Raw genomic sequence first — 16,377 nt, 5'->3', positions numbered from 1 at the left:
TATGTGACCAATTTTTCCACATCTGAAACATTTAAAGGATAACATACCTTTGTACTTGTCGGTGCCTTTCTTCAGTTTCCTCACAAAATTTGCTTCCATCTCCTGCATTCTTTCTTCATCATCCAGACCATCTTTAGATGCTTTGAATGCTATCTCTGATTTGTCTTTGTCCTTTCCAAACTTTCTTACTTCAAATGCAGTCAGGGTACCAAATAGTTGCTCTCTGGTCAACTTCTTCAGATCATAGGTTTCTTCAATAGCTGAGATCTTATCATTGTATCTTACCGATAATGTCATCAAGATTTTATCAATCACATCTTCATCATTCAAGGTGCCTCCAAGTTCTCTTATTTCATTCACTATGCTATCAACCTTCTCAAAATAGCTTACAATATCTTCTCCTTCTTCCATCTTCAGGTTTTCATATCTTTGCTTAGCTATTAACCTCTTTGTCAACTTAACTCTCTCATTTCCTCAATAGATATCTTTCAACTTCTGCCAAACCTCATAAGCAATATTCAAAGAGATAACTTTTGTCAATTTAGTCTTTGATAATGCACTGAAGATAGCATACCTTTCCTTCTCATTTTCTTGATAGGCTTGAATCTCATATGGAGTAGTAAGATCATTCGTTGGTTGAACATATTTAGTCTCAATGGCCTTCCAAGTGTTGCAACCCAAAGAAACTAGATAACCTCTCATCTTCACTTTCCAGAAACTATAATTAGATACTTCAAAGATAAGAATGGATAATTTGTGTGTCATCGGATCAGGATCTACCTCAAGTAGTTAAGCTCTATATCAAGGAACCAAAGCTTTGATACCAGTTGTTGAATATACAGGCAATTGAGAGTGGGGGTGAATTAGTTGACAATAAAATCCTCTTTTAAACTTTATTCACAGATCCAGAACTACTATTAGAATTGATAAAATAGATAAACATGGAAGCATAAGCACATAATAGATCAGACACAAGAAGCACCATAATTTACATGGAAAACCTAAGAAGGGATAAACCATGAAGAATGTTAATTCTCAGTATATAAACATCGGTTAAGGTGAATTTTACATAGGGGGCTCACTGCCCATAAGAGGCTCATTGTCGAAGAAGAAAGAAAGATAAAGATAATCCACCACTGAAACACAATTTACAAAGTTGGGACTGATTTCAGTAACAATCTACTACACAACTCTAACACTTCAATTGGATTCTTTCAATCTTGCATGTCTTTAATTAAAAAAGCCATTCTATAGCTCATCCAAATCATACTCCTACATATACTATTGGAGTTGAGGAATAATCAACTCTACAGCTCCCATAGATCACCTGCATGCAAACCTATCACAAAAGGAGAGAAGCAAAAAAGCTACAGAGGCTAGAATTTAGAGATCCAGAAAAGAGGAGTTATATTAATTGTGCAACAAGAATTCAGTTCAATAATTACAGTTATTATGAAAAATACAAAGAGAGAATCCTTATAAGAGGATACTCGAAACCTTAAAGGAGAAAACCCTAAAGAATTATAAGATTCCTAAGTTTAGCTTAAGCATAGAGTATAATAGACTAATATTTAAATAAATAATTATTAGCTAATAAAAGATTACTCTAACACCCCCCCTTAAGATGAACTTAGGGAGTAGCTAAAAAACAACTAAGGACTTTAAAAACATGTAAAAAATGCTGGAAAGCAACAATGGGTCCCAACAACTAGGCCTGATGAGGTACCCAAGTACAATAAAATCTCTGTAAAGTGGAGAAAAAGGAGAAAACCATGTGGGAACAAAACTCCTCTCCAAGAAGAGATGAAAGCTCAAGTGAAGGACTAAGAAGCCTCCAAACAAGAGTGTTCTAGAAGATAGGAACAAAAAAGGCAGAAGAATACCACTGAAGCATGAAATAGTTGCAAACACTGTCGAAGAGTAATTGCTGATCTGAAGAACCTCCACTAAAATAGAACATGACCAGGTAGAGAAGATTGTAATCTACATGAGTGCCCTGAAATGACACTACTCAAATCAGATGGCAAACAAAGGTAAACAACTGATCTCGAAGATACAAATGGCATGAAACACCAAAGCCTGAAGAGTTGATCAATCGAACCAAGCAAGCATTAGAAGAACAAGACAAACCTCCCCATAATGCTGAAAAGAGAGAGGGACAGGTACACTGAAAAGAATGACCAACAAGAACTGCATGACGAAGAACTAGGAACATCAAAAGTGCAGAGAAAGTACATAGTGTTGTGGAAGGAACACTCACTTGACACACATCATGAGGCTAATGTCATGGAAGGAACACTCACGTGACAAAGGTAGATGGCAAACAAAGGCAAACATCAACCCCCCCATGGCACTTTATAAGTAGTGCATGCACAATAAGGCACAAGATGTGCAAGATCCCAAGTATACAATGCATGATGGCACTTTATCTCAGTGCGTTTGCATAAATAAAATGCTACAATGATCATAAGAGACAGAAGACGAGAAATAGAAAGAACAGCCAAAGACAAGACATCCTGCTCAAAGAAAAAAGAAATCCTAGGACCTGAAACATCCAAGATATTCACTAGCGTGCTAAAAAGAAAAAAAATTGAATAAAATATACTTGGAGTAGAACTTGAAAAAAAACTCATATGAATGGAAAGAACACAGAACAAGCTTTCCAATGATATAAAATTTTCAAAAAACGGTGTTCAGATGCTCAAGTTATGTCTCCCGAAGTGCAAAAAAGAACCTTTGTCTTTGACAGAATAAATGCCATCAAAAAGGTAAAATCAAAAGTTCAAACCTCTAGATCCTGATAGAGCTCGGAAAGAGCTTTCCAATGATATAAGGTTTTTGAAAAAGCACCTCCGTATGACCAAGTTACGACCAAAAGAAAAAAAAAACCTTTTAGGGCATAAAAAAGGATTTTAAAAAAAAAAATTGACACATTTGCAGGTACAACCGTATGGATTTTTGTGCCTCGTAAAACGTGCCAATGAAAAAATCATGGCCCAAATGCCCTTGTCACCAAAATAGGTCGAATTATATATCAAAATTCATGGAATTGACCTTCTGAATCCAACCGTGAGGTCCTTTTGGCACCAAAATGTACCAAAAAATAAGCTACCCCCAAAAATAGAAAAAAATAACTGCACAAACCCCCGAATACACAAATATAAAGAACAAGACCCAAAATCTCTCATGAAGAGAACAAGGGCATGCAAATCTGGATCTCTGATACCATATTGGAGTTGAGGAAAAATCACTCTACAGCTCCCAAAGATCACCTGCATGCAAACCTGTCACAGAAGGAGAGAAGCAAAAAAGCTATGGAGGCCAAAATTCAGAGATCCAAAAAAGAGGAGTCATATTGATTGTACAACAAGAATGCAGTTGAATAATTACAGTTGTTATGAAAAATACAAAGAGAGAATCCTTATCAAAGGATACTCGAAACCCTAAAAAATTATAAGATTCTTAAGTTTAGCTTAAGCATAGAGTATAATAGACTAATAATTAAATAAATAATTATTAGCTAATAAAATGTTACTCTAACATATACTATCTCTCAAAAAGTATTATCCTCAATGTTGGCTAGGACAAAGATCTAAAATAGGTCTCCACTAAACATTTCAGTTGTGGGAAGGAATGAGAAGTATACCTCATTACACCATTCCTCATCGAACATATCAACAAGTTACATACATCGCCAAAGTCGGACCCAAAACATTATCAACATGCTATACAACCATCGTTACAAAACTTCAATGTCAAGACCAAAAACTTTCACTTTTGAACCAATCCGGCCCCCAAAAATAGCATTGAGTAGTATCATCAACACATCTTCCAAAAAGCCAAGACATTTGGAAAATCCGGGCAACCTCCATGTTGGCATTCTACACTCTTATGAGAATAGTGGTGTTGTCATTGATGGCAACCATCTGGCAACCTTCTGGCACTCATCTGGTAAAGCCACTGGCAGACACTGACACCGACATAGACATCTACATACACAGGAAGACACTTCACTAACAGCGGCAACAATGCATACCGACACCCCAACCGACAGAGAATAAACTTTTGTTTATTGTATTTAATTGTAATTATCTTTTGTAAAGCAGACATGGCATATTGTAAAAGACTCATATATATGTATGAGATATTATAAGTCATTTTGAGTAGAAAGGTATATGCATGGAGAGAATATATGGATGATATTTTGTATAATGAGATATAGTTGACCACGAAGGTTTTGGTTATAAAATGAGCTTAAACCGGTACTGAACCTGGCATAGTTGATGCTGATTTGAAGCAGTACATTGTATTGGATTTCATAATCCACTTTTGTAGTCAGTGTGACTCTTATTGAGCAGTGAGCTCTAGGCAGTTGGCCTTCTTGCATGTGCAGGCCCCTCATCGTAAGTAATATTTATTCATTGGTCAGTGAGTGAATATTGTGGGTAACAAATCCCACCGAGGTTTTTCCCACACCAGGTTTCCTCATTAAACATCTTGTGTTATGGTGTGTTTTCCATGTTGTTCTTATTGTTCATGTTCATTGCATTAATTCTTATTTACCGGTACACTGTTTTGGGATACAAAGTCCTTAATAAGTTTAAATATTCTGCTAACCAGTTATATACTGATTCACCCCCCCTCTTAGTATCTTTGGGACTGTCATTAATCCTAAATATTGGTATCAGAGCCTGGTCCTCTATTTTCAAAAGCCTAATAGCTTGAGGAAGATTCTGACAACGGTACAGATGGAGAACTTAAGAAAACAATTGGAAGGAGCTCTTGTAGATTATGATGCAAAGAAGTTGAAGAATATCAAACTTGAAGATGATCTAAGGATTGCACAGGAATTCATTCAAGGACTTTAGGAGAATCTTACTATAGCTCAAAATAAAAGACAAGAACTTCATGAGAAGATGCATAATGATAATGATGAAAAGGAAACTCTTAATAAACTTGTGAACAAATTGAGACAAGAAAACAGTAATATGAAAAATGAAATGCAAGATATGACTATGAGGTTTTGTAAAGACATTGAAGATAGAAAGAAGAATGAAGATGACTTGACTAGGAGACTCAATGATGTTGGAAATGAAAATCTAAGACTCAGTCATGAAAATGATATGTTGAAGATAGATCTGATTTACATGCAACATGATAAAATTGAACTTATGAGACAAAAGGGAATTCTGGAAAATGAGTTGGCCACTGCAAATCAACACAAAGAGAAATTCAAGAAAAGCTCAATAGAATTTGATAACATGCTGAAAAGTCAGAAACCTAATGGAGATACTAATGGACATGGATTTGAAGTTGGAGAAAGTTCTGGTACTGCAAACAATCATGATCACAGTAAATCGGTAAGACAACCTAGTGCTTATAAATTTAATGAGAAATGCTTTAACTGCAACAAAGTTGGTCATAATTCATAAAACTGCAGAATGAATGTGAGATGTTATTTTTGTGGAAGATTTGGGCACTTATCTAATCAATGCAGAACACAAACCAACATAGGATATGGAAAATCTATTCAGAAGAATAATGTGACTTGTTATGCTTGTAACAAAATTGGACATATTGCAAAATTTTGTAGAAGCGAGACTTCACTAGCAAATAATAAAGGACCTAGTTTGAAAGGCAAAGAAAAGGTAGATGAGGTAAAGAAAGAATTTTCAAAACAATGGATTAGGAAGACAGACCAGAATGTTGATGAGACTATCTCTTCACCGGTAGAACAAATTATTACTCCACCGATAGGAGATTCTTCATCCAACTGAGAAGTAACCCTTTGGGGGTATTGCAGCAGGTTGAATATCATGCAGATTACCCTCAGTCGATGGTGAGAAGATAAATTTTTTCTTTACCGGTAGATGTGTTAAGTTTTCACTTAACCGACGAGCATTTAATGTGGTTGTTGAGAGAAATTTCATTATAAATCATCGGTTTTCCCTCATTTTTTATTCACCGAGCATTCAAAATAGCAAAGAGCATGAAATCTGAGTGAAGGCATTCAAAGAGAAGGTGTGATACGATTTATTTGAAGCATTTAGACATTATCAGGCAACTAAAGGTATTTTTCAAATGGCTTCTTCTTCTGCTCCCAAATTTATTGTGAACCCTACTATTGTGGAAAACGTAAAACGCCCTAGGCCTGTGTTCAAAATTATTCCTGAAGTAGCTAAGCAAGATGATTCCATATGAGTATTTTTGAAGATTCCTAAAGGTGTAGCTTATGCTGAAGACCCTAGGATATATATTCATTGCAACATTGAAGAATTAGGTTATGAGGAATTGCTAAAAATGTTTAAAACCGTAATTTGTGATGAAAATGGCATTGTCAAACCCGAGCACAAAATTTTGGAGACTTTAGGTTTTGTTGAGATATTGAATATCCCTGACTTTCCGGAAGAAGTAGTGAGAATTGTCTTAAGTAGGGCACATGGAGAATTTCTATGGTTAGACTTTGTCTACAAATTTACCCGACAAGCAATTAGGGCAGTAACAGTTTTACCCTCAACCGACAGCAGACCAGACAAAAAAAAGAAAGTTCCTAACAACAAAGTAATGACTTTAATTGGAGCAACATCAGAAGTAGATCACTAAGAGTGAATGACATCAAGGACATCAATGTGAGATTCATAAGTATGGTTTTCGGTTACAAGACTACTCATGCAAACAGACTTAATTCAGTTTCTAGTATTTGCATTAATAGTGCTTATGAAATGGTTAACAACAATGCAAAAATAGATGTGTGTGAATGGCTGAAAGATGAACTCGTAGATAATTTGAAAAAGATTAAAGGTGATAAGAAAGGGACATTTTGCTTTGGTAATCTCCTTGTATGCTTAATGTTGTATTTCACAAAGGAAATCCCCGGTATAGAACAGAAAGACTTTGGATATGACATACCGGTAGGAAAACAATTATAGGAACCATTTACCGGCATGGGAACTGCAAAAGATAGCACTATAACTGAATATTTCAAAGTTTCTCAAGCCAACATAAAAACTAGAGAAAGACTACCGTAGAGTGTAGTGGATAAATATGATAAAGAAATATGTTTTGTAATCAAGAAGGATGAAACATGGATGGAAGTTGTACTACCTAGGACTATATGGGTAACAGAAATGGGCTATGAGGTAGATCTCAACATAATTGAGACTTATGCAAAAGCTTTGTTAGATGCACCAAGAGAACCAACAGAAGAAGTTTTTGGTATTGCTGAAATAATTGAAAGTAATATGAAAACAATGAAGCAAAGGAAGAAAAGAGAGAAATATATAAGAGATGCATCAAAGCAAGTAAAGGAAATCCAAGAAAATGTTATGAACATTACTGGTATAACGGCTAGTGAGCTGGAAGGACTGCAACCAGAGGCACACATTTCACTGGTTGGCACATCTTCTGACAGTGAGATACCAGTTGAATTCAAAAGAGTTGAAAGGAAGAGGAAACCTTCACCGATACCCTCTCCTCCATCCAAAAGGACAAGGACCTTAAGGAAGAAACAATAGGCAGTAAGGCAATCGGCTAAGAAACTGACTCCCAAGAAGAAACAGAAACCGGTCATACCCCCATTGGATAATTTGCTAAATGAAATAACTGATGATGGTAATTTGGCTAATGTGAGTAAATTGTATAACACATTCAAAGATTCAGAAAAGGAAAGCATTGAAAACAATATAATTTTACATCTGGATATATACAAGAAAGTTTTAATTGGAGTTGTGGATGACTTGTCCAATGAACTATATAGAAGATTAGATGCAAAGAGGATTGCAGTGATGGAATTGGACAAGAAACTAAAAGTTGAAAAACTTCTAGTTGTACATCTGGTTAACTCAAAAGAGGAGATTGATGACCTGGTTTGTGAGGCTTACAGATCCGTTTTTGCTAGTGGTCACTGGAAAGTGAGTTTTATGGCAGGTAGAGTAAATGAGATTGCAGAGGAAACTGCTGATAAATGGGATATCTTTTTCGTGGAAAAAGAAAAACAAGAGGAATTGAACCGACCAAAGAAAACATTCAAAGTTTATCAAAAGGATAAAGACAAAGGGAAAGGTAAAGTTGGTGGAATACCGAACATCAAGATAACTGGCAATTTGCCACCACCCTTGGATACTGCACCAATACATACTAATGATCCACCGGTTACTGAAAGTGAAGGTATCACACATGACAACACTAATCCTGAATCTGAAATACTATTCACCATGTAGACACTCAAGAAGTAAATATTGTTGTGGATAAGGACGATAAAGAGGCTAAGGATAATAATGTCTGAAATACTATTCACCATGTAGACACTCAGGAAGTAAATATTGTTGTGGATAAGGACGATAAAGAGGCTAAGGATAATAATGTTGACAGTGGCAACATTGCTGATAAACTGGTAGAGACTGTTGAGGTTGAGATCCCAACAGAGCAATCATTACAAACTGAGCAAACATTATAAACAGAGCAACCATTGGATATTGGAATGAATACTGATGGTATAGATGCTATCACAGACAAATCTACTGAGACAGAGATACCGATAGTGGAGCACACAGAGAAACCAATAGAAGCAGAGGTACATATTGAGAAATCGGTAATCACTGAGATACCTAAACAATTAGACAAACCTTTACTGGTTGAAATGCAAACTCGGACTAATCCACCAAAGGATAACAAAGGCAAAATGGTTACAAATATTAGAAGCACAGAGGTAATTAAGGTAGTTGGTCAGACATCCAGTACTTCATCAAGTGAATTCATACCTACTAATGTGACAGAGGTACTCCTGGACTCTATCAAGAAGATAATTGACTTACAAGGCAATTGATGACACCATACCAATTGTTAAATTAATTGCACCGAAATGTAACATAGATCATGTAAAGGATTCTTTAGGTAAATTGGACACATTGTCCAAACACATTACTGACAATGTAATAATGGTTGATAAGGTGAATGAAGACACCTTCAAAGAGAAAGTTGAAAAGGAAAAGGATAAATTCTTTAAGGATACAATAAAGAAGTGCACAAAACACATAAATACACTATTACCGGCACTGAACACCACAATTTTGGATTACAAAGACAGAGAAACATGCAAACCACATCTTTTGACAAAGGACATAGAAAAGGAAATAAGCATGGTACAAAAAGAAATAGATGACATAGCTGATAACATAATTGGTTCATCCAAACCTATATCAGTTATTGAGCAGAAAATAGCAGGTTTTGAGGAGAAATTGGAGAAATTTGAGAAAGAGAAGGCAAGGATTAAGGCTAATGCCAGAGAACTTAAGTATAAACTTGGTCCTAAGTTGGACAACCTTATCTCTCTGAGAAATGAGATCTCTAAGGCATTACTTCAAGGAGAAAGATCACTGGAAGAGCACATGCATCATCTCACCGACACGATCCAACAGATTGAGGCAACCCTGAACGACAACAACAGATTCATGCAGAGTTTAAATTTGGTTTTGGCAGACACATTTCAAATTGTAACCAACCAGTTACAAACTTTAAGGTAAAATTTTTGCACTCGTTTGACAATTTTTTACAACCTTTGTCATTGATGTCAAAGGGGGAGTAGTGGACAGAGAAAAATGATTAATCAAAGGAGATCATCTGCTCAGGGGGAGCAAATCTTTGTGGTAACTTTTTGGACTTCACTTTTTTGGAACAATTTTTGGATTTTTCTCATGAGTGTTGCCATCAATGCCAAAGGGGGAGATTGTTGGCATTCTACACTCTTATGAGAATAGTGGTGTTGTCATTGATGGCAACCATCTGGAAACCTTCTAGCACTCATCTAGTAAAGCCACTGGCATCGGCATAGACATCTACATACACTGGTAGTGGCAACAATGCATACCGGCACCCCAGTCGACAGAGAATAAACTTTTGTTTATTGTATTTAATTGTAATTATATTTTGTAAAGCCTACATGGCATATTGTAAAAGACTCATATAAATGTACGAGATCTTATAAGTCATTTTGAGTAGAAAGGTATATGCATGGAGAGAATATATGGATGATATTTTGTATAATGAGATATAGTTGACAGCGAAGGTTTTAGTTATAGAATGAGCTTAAACCTGTATTGAACCTGGCATAGTTGATGTTGATTTGAAGCAGTACATTGTATTGGATTTCATAATCCACTTTTGTAGTCAGTGTGACTCTTATTGAGCAGTGAGCTCTAGGCAGTTGGCCTTCCTGCATGTGTCTTTCTGCATGTACAGGCCCCTCATTGTAAGTAGTATTTATTCATTGGCCAATGAGTGAATATTGTGAGTCACAAATCCCACCGAGATTTTTCCCACACCAGGTTTCCTCGTTAAACATCTTGTGTTATGGTGTGTTTTCTATGTTATTCTTATTGTTACTGTTCATTGCATTAATTCTTATTTACCGGTACACTGTTTTGGGATACAAAGTTCTTAATAAGTTTAATATTCTACTAACCAGTTAGATACTGATTCCCCCACCCTCTCAGTATCTTTGGGACTGTCGTTAATCCTAACACTCCAAACCCTCAACACATGTCATACAAACACTGATGCTCAACATACCACATCTAGACCTAATCTGGACCACGGGATTTGACAACAATGACAACATAAGACATAATGCTAACAATATGGTCTTTGTGAAAGACCACAACTAGCAAGGAAGTTATGGCATGAGTTGTTTGAAAGAAATCAAAGTCTACACAATATAAACATATAGGTCATAACTTGTAATAGACAATACACTTCAAATTTTTGACAAGATGAAAAGGTCACATGAGACATTTTATATGAGGAATCTGCACTCATAGAGGATAGAGATGATTACTCTCTTATTAGGAATTTTCATTTTGGAAATATTGTGATAAGATAAGGGCTAGCTAAATGAGTAACAAAAAGCTATGGGAATAGCCTTACCTAAAATATTTTGAATTCAATTTTGATATATCATTTAGAGAATTTGGTTTTTATTGAATGTTTTTAAAAGTCATTGTTCTTATAATAAATTATTTGGTCAGACTTCAATATAACTATTGTCTAATGATATCAAATTTCTACAATTCATAGTGATGTTTATTAATAGTTTTGGATTCAATTGTATTAATTTTTACTTCAATATTTTGAAAGTAAAACGTTGATGCAAATGTCCTAACATAGTCAAATCCAAAAATAGTATAGAACATGACTATTATCTTTTACATTTATTATTTATTGAAATCAAAAGATGGATGAACTCCATGGATATAAAAACAAGGATGTTAAAGTGGAAGAAAAATAAAAAATGATGATTATTTATTTAAAGTTGAAAATTTGCTTGAGCCAAGTCTATATATATAGTTTTAGTTTATAAATGTGATGCAAAGGTAGAAATTTTTTTAAAATATATTTTTTTTTAATATGCAAACGGGAAATTATTTTCGAAAAGGAACAAAAGTTATTAATGAAAGGAGCTAGCCTATGACCCTTCTTATTTTTTACAGGTTATTTTTCATTTTGTGACAATCTAGAAGAAAAATTTGTTTGCCTACTGTCCAAACTTTTCTATGAATTTCAAATTTAGAGCGCTTATAGGAGATTTAAATGATTTTTCCAAGACTTCCAAGGATAAAAATGACAGGCATGCTGCATTCAATATTTACATAGACCTTTCTATCATATTCATTCCTCGGGTTGCATATTTTGCAAGCAATTTCATCCTATAGTGTACTCAATCTTTGGAATAATCAATTCCATATGTGATTGTCTTGTAGAGGCATCTTTCATGCTTTCTAGATTGCCCAAATTTGATTTTGTGTGTCTAGTCGTTTGCAAGAGATGGAGTTATTTGTTCAGCCCCACAAGCCCATGAATCACTTGCAAGCACAACACCTATCACAAATCGAGTCAAACAAGAATAATATGCTCAACCACTTAATAATTGTATATTGATGCACAAAATATTTATGTTACAATGAATGAATGAAACCTTATGAAAAGGATGAATGTAACCCTTGATGTAAACCCTAACGCTAGATTAAATCAGCTCATGCCAAGTGTCACAATCTTAATGAATGAGGCAACATAAGTTAGTATTAGCCTAATTTAATAAAAGGAAAAAATAACTTAAGTTTAGTTTCAGTGAATAAAGTAATAAAGGACCTACTTATAGAATTAATTAGATAATGTCCTAATTACCCCGACATGAGATTGGTGGTGAGAGAGGTTAGGGTTTCTTGATAGTCCACATGCCTTAATTTCTCTTGACGCCCAACACATAGATAAAAGATAAAATGAACTTCATCAAAAGATAAGAGGATAAAAGATAACAAAGGGGAAAAAAGTTATAGAGCCATCAAAAGAAGAGTATTGATATGAAGTCTTGGGGTTTTGATTCCCTATTTTGGGTAATTTTTTCTAAACATGTAATGATTTGGGTGTGACCTAGAATTTATATGTATTTATAACCATTGTAGTGATTGGTTGATGGCATAATCAACCTTAGTTGAATGTCTCGTTTAATGTGTAGTTACATTTCCAATGCTTCTTGTTTAGTTTCTTAGTTAGATGTTTGTAAACTCCATGCAATGATATTGTATGGTATCTTTTCAACATAATAAGGAAGTCCATTTTAATGTTCAAGGATTACTGCATATATTAATTTAATATTATGCAACTATCTATTGCTTTCTTGAATGTATATGTAGACATACCTTGCTTGTATGTTTAGAACAACAATCTTTTACAATATCTTGATTAAAGTATCACCTTGGTTTTAGTTATTGCACGTTTTGTGGAAATACAAAGACTCTATTGCCTAATTGGATATAAGCACTAGACTATCAAATTTTTCCTCTTTATAGAAGAATGTCTCAATATATTTTCATAAGCAAGATAAGAATAATAAATGTCGTTAATAAATAACAAAAACACAATTACATTGAATACTCAATAACTAGCAATTTCAATGTAGCACGATCATGAAAATTCCCATTGATTGATTCCAAATAAGTTTAAGAATATGTTTATTTGTATTGTTCATAAAGTTGTATTAAAAAAAATAACTACACTTCTACTCTTACTACAACCACTTACATGACCTACAAACTTTCATAAAAATTATTTGATACATTAATTATGATGTGACTTTTAGTTCAACTTATTATTAAAATATTATAATCATCCCTTAAAAGCTCTAATCTCTTGATGACGAGGCTATTAGAGTAGGCAAATCATGGACATTTTGAAACCAAAGTCTACTTGTTTATTTGGGCATTGTTGACAAAGTTTGGTAAAGTAGGCAAATCCTTCAGAATTTTAAAATCTCACAATATTCTTAATACCTTCTACTTGAGTATCTTATGTTTTGCCTTTATGATGTTTATCTATTTGCTTCATTCATTGAATAAGTTCTATCCAATGTGATGAATAATTGTCCTCATGGCATGCTTTTTTATTTTTTTTGGTGTTTTAAGTCAACAACAAATGTACTCTTTTTGTGTCCATCTTTGGTACAGTCAAGTTAAAACAGTTTCATTCTTCATATATTTGTAAATTTTCAGTTCACATTATTTTAATTATGCCAAGTGGTATAACTACAATAGCCATAAGGGGTGGAAAGTAATGAAATGAGCATGTTAAAAAAATTAATAGTCATAAAATAATAAAAATACAAAACAAGTATATAGTCGAAAAAAAATTACTTCATAATTATTTTCATTTAATTATACTAAATTAAAAAAAATTAAAAATTTAGCACAAATTCAACCTCTAAATGAAATTACCTTTAAGAAATTCGTTGTACACATCTAAAATTTTATTGTGAAACAAAGAACGTTATCATGAAATCATCAGATCAAAAGGGCTGAGGAGTACTTTAGTGAGACATTTCTAGCTCGCTTTCATGTTTTCTGCTCTTGCTTCATGTGACATCAAAATGAAAAAGATCAACTTCCTACGGAGGAACTTGACGTGATCAAGGCCTCAAATCTATTTATCATCAGCATGTCACTCGATTAATATGGGACTACCCTTTAACCTATTTTGCTCTCAATGCATATCTCATGAACAATCACTTTTATCCGACAGTGGTTGCAACCAATTTGTATTCAAAATATCATGGCATATACAATGCGCTCCTTTCGGCATGTGAAATTGTTCATGTAGGGCATTCACATTTGTATAAAAAGATAGGGAGCGAATTTATTACTCAATTTCTTAAATACACAAGTTCTCAAATCCAGTTCTGCTGACCGTGGACATGATATATACAATTTAAAACAAAAATTTAATAGCTGATAAATAGGACAATAATTTACATTGACAGAGGCTTATATGCTCCAAAAGCATGTAAATCTATGAAGGGAAATGTATAATATGTATTCCAACATTTCTGACAAGTTGGTAGCTATTGCAATTCCCAATCAGCTCTTAGATTAGAACAAACATCTTCTTACAGCCCTCAACACGTTCTGGTTCAGGAATTCACCTTGAATAAATAGTTTTGTTATTTTGTTTAAACTAGGTCATGAGTGCTTAATTCAACTTGTGAAACTGGATCATTAATTACAGGAACCATGGTTTTTATGCTTTCTACTGTTTTTTCAAGTGGAACAGGTAAGGTAAGATTTGCACGAGTATTTCTGTCCTTGCTATCTCCAACTGTAGATGATGTTTTCCTAGGCTTTGATCTAACTAGTCCTTTTGTAGCCTTAAAATATGATGTTATGGTGAGTTGCTTTACAGTAGAGGTTTCTTTTCCTTTACTACATTTTGATACAGCAGCCCTCCTTTTCTTAGCAGCCTGGAGATAAAATCAAAATTTGAAATTAAAGATAACAAAATCAATCATAAAATATTTACTAAATAATAAGCACAAACCTTTTCATATTCGAAAATTTCCACCAGCTTGGGACATGCAGCCCTAACAAGCTCCACGTCTTCATCTGTCGTTATAAATAAATTTCCTTTTGTGGTATGAACTTCAACTGCTTGAAATTCTTCATCACATCCATTCTGAAAATTGCATACCACTGAGGCTTTTCTCTTCTGCAGCTGTAAGTCTTTAGATTTTAAGCCCAACCAATCATCATTATTGCACTCAGAATTGACATGTTTCCATTTAAGTACATAGAAGGATTGGGAGTAACGGACTTTAATACGCTCAACTGAATGTGGCACATATCTATTGTACAGAAGCTGGCTTTCCTCTGATGCACTTACTCCTTCCTTATTTGCTGCCATTTTCCTCAATAACATCACAGAACAGAGAGGAAGGATTTTCTGACGTGTGTATGATCGATCCCAAAATAAATGATGGCCCAGGAAGTCTTCAAGGAACTCCATTTTAGGGGCCTGCCATGAAAGAGATTCTGCATTCATCTGTAAATCTGCAGAGATATGTTCAACATAGATTTCAAAGAACATTCATATGGAAATCAAAGAATGTACAACTCAACACACAATTAAATTAATGAAGCAAGGGATGGAAAGACAAACCACCAAGAGCACTGGTTTCATTGCCAAGATACATATTGACAATTTCGTTATTTGGAAATCCATCAGTTGCACAAATTTTAGAAAAAGTTTTTGTTTGCCAGTGCAGCCATTTATTGTGTTCCTTCTTTTTCTGCTCCTGCCACATGAATTCAGGGCAAGAAGACCAATGCCCTAAAATTAAGTAGCAAGGAAAAGTAACACCAACAAACCCTAAGATTTTTAATAGATCCACAATGCAAAGTAAAAAAAAATCCCAAAGCTAGTGGTCAAGTATGATCGACAATGTTACTATATCCACATGGCATGGTAAATTAACTATATCTAAACAGAACCCAAAGCATAGTTTACTTTCCCAATGCACAAAGGGCATTATAGTATTGTAATCAAATAACATAGAACGTAAGAGATAAAGAAGAATCCAATTGAAATGTATTATCGGAGAAAGGAAAGCTAACATTACAGATGGTCATTGTCTGAATATGACCAACTTCACTTTTCTTACACATTTCACAATAGAGATAAACAATTATGTATTTAATTTTATTGCAGATACTTAACAAAACAGTCGACAATGTAAGGGCCTAAAGGACATACAGCATGCTACTGCTAACGTAGAAGAATCTAACAGGAGTACACCCAATATCTAAATGATCAAAATCTGGGGATAATAACAAAGATTTAAGCAACATATAAATCAAATTATCAAAATATCAAAGTCTTTCAAGGAACGAAGTATATGTCATCCAAATAAAGCTAATCTAGAAGCTTCTTGATGTAGCTTTTAGTATGATCAGCAGCCTTCTTTCTCTCCTCAGTATTCCTCTGCTCAGAGATAAGATATTCACCGTATAATCATTCGATTATGAATTTGCCACACACTAATTATCCATCGAATGAATT

General features: G+C 34.3%; 1 protein-coding gene across 2 annotated transcripts in view; it reads right to left on the bottom strand.

Annotated features, from left to right (window-relative positions):
* Positions 1-14,131: 14,131 nt before the first annotated feature.
* LOC131065044 (flap endonuclease GEN-like 1) overlaps positions 14,132-16,377 on the bottom strand; it is a 164,070-nt gene continuing 161,824 nt past the window's right edge. The window contains exons 6-8 of one of the 2 annotated variants that reach the window (XM_057999415.2): positions 15,478-15,607; positions 14,860-15,368; positions 14,132-14,782 (exon numbers count right to left, since the gene is read on the bottom strand). In XM_057999415.2, the coding sequence (XP_057855398.2) occupies positions 14,495-14,782; positions 14,860-15,368; positions 15,478-15,607 (927 nt within the window). In that variant the 3' untranslated portion in view covers positions 14,132-14,494. Of the gene's footprint in view, positions 14,783-14,859; positions 15,369-15,477; positions 15,614-16,377 lie in introns of both variants that reach the window. The other variant, XM_057999414.2, reaches the window with a different exon arrangement.

This window comes from Cryptomeria japonica, chromosome 11 (genome assembly GCF_030272615.1).
Source record: "Cryptomeria japonica chromosome 11, Sugi_1.0, whole genome shotgun sequence".
NCBI classification, from domain to species: Eukaryota; Viridiplantae; Streptophyta; class Pinopsida; order Cupressales; family Cupressaceae; genus Cryptomeria; species Cryptomeria japonica.
Note: the sequence above shows the minus strand (reverse complement) of the source record. Positions and strands in the feature narration are given on the sequence as shown.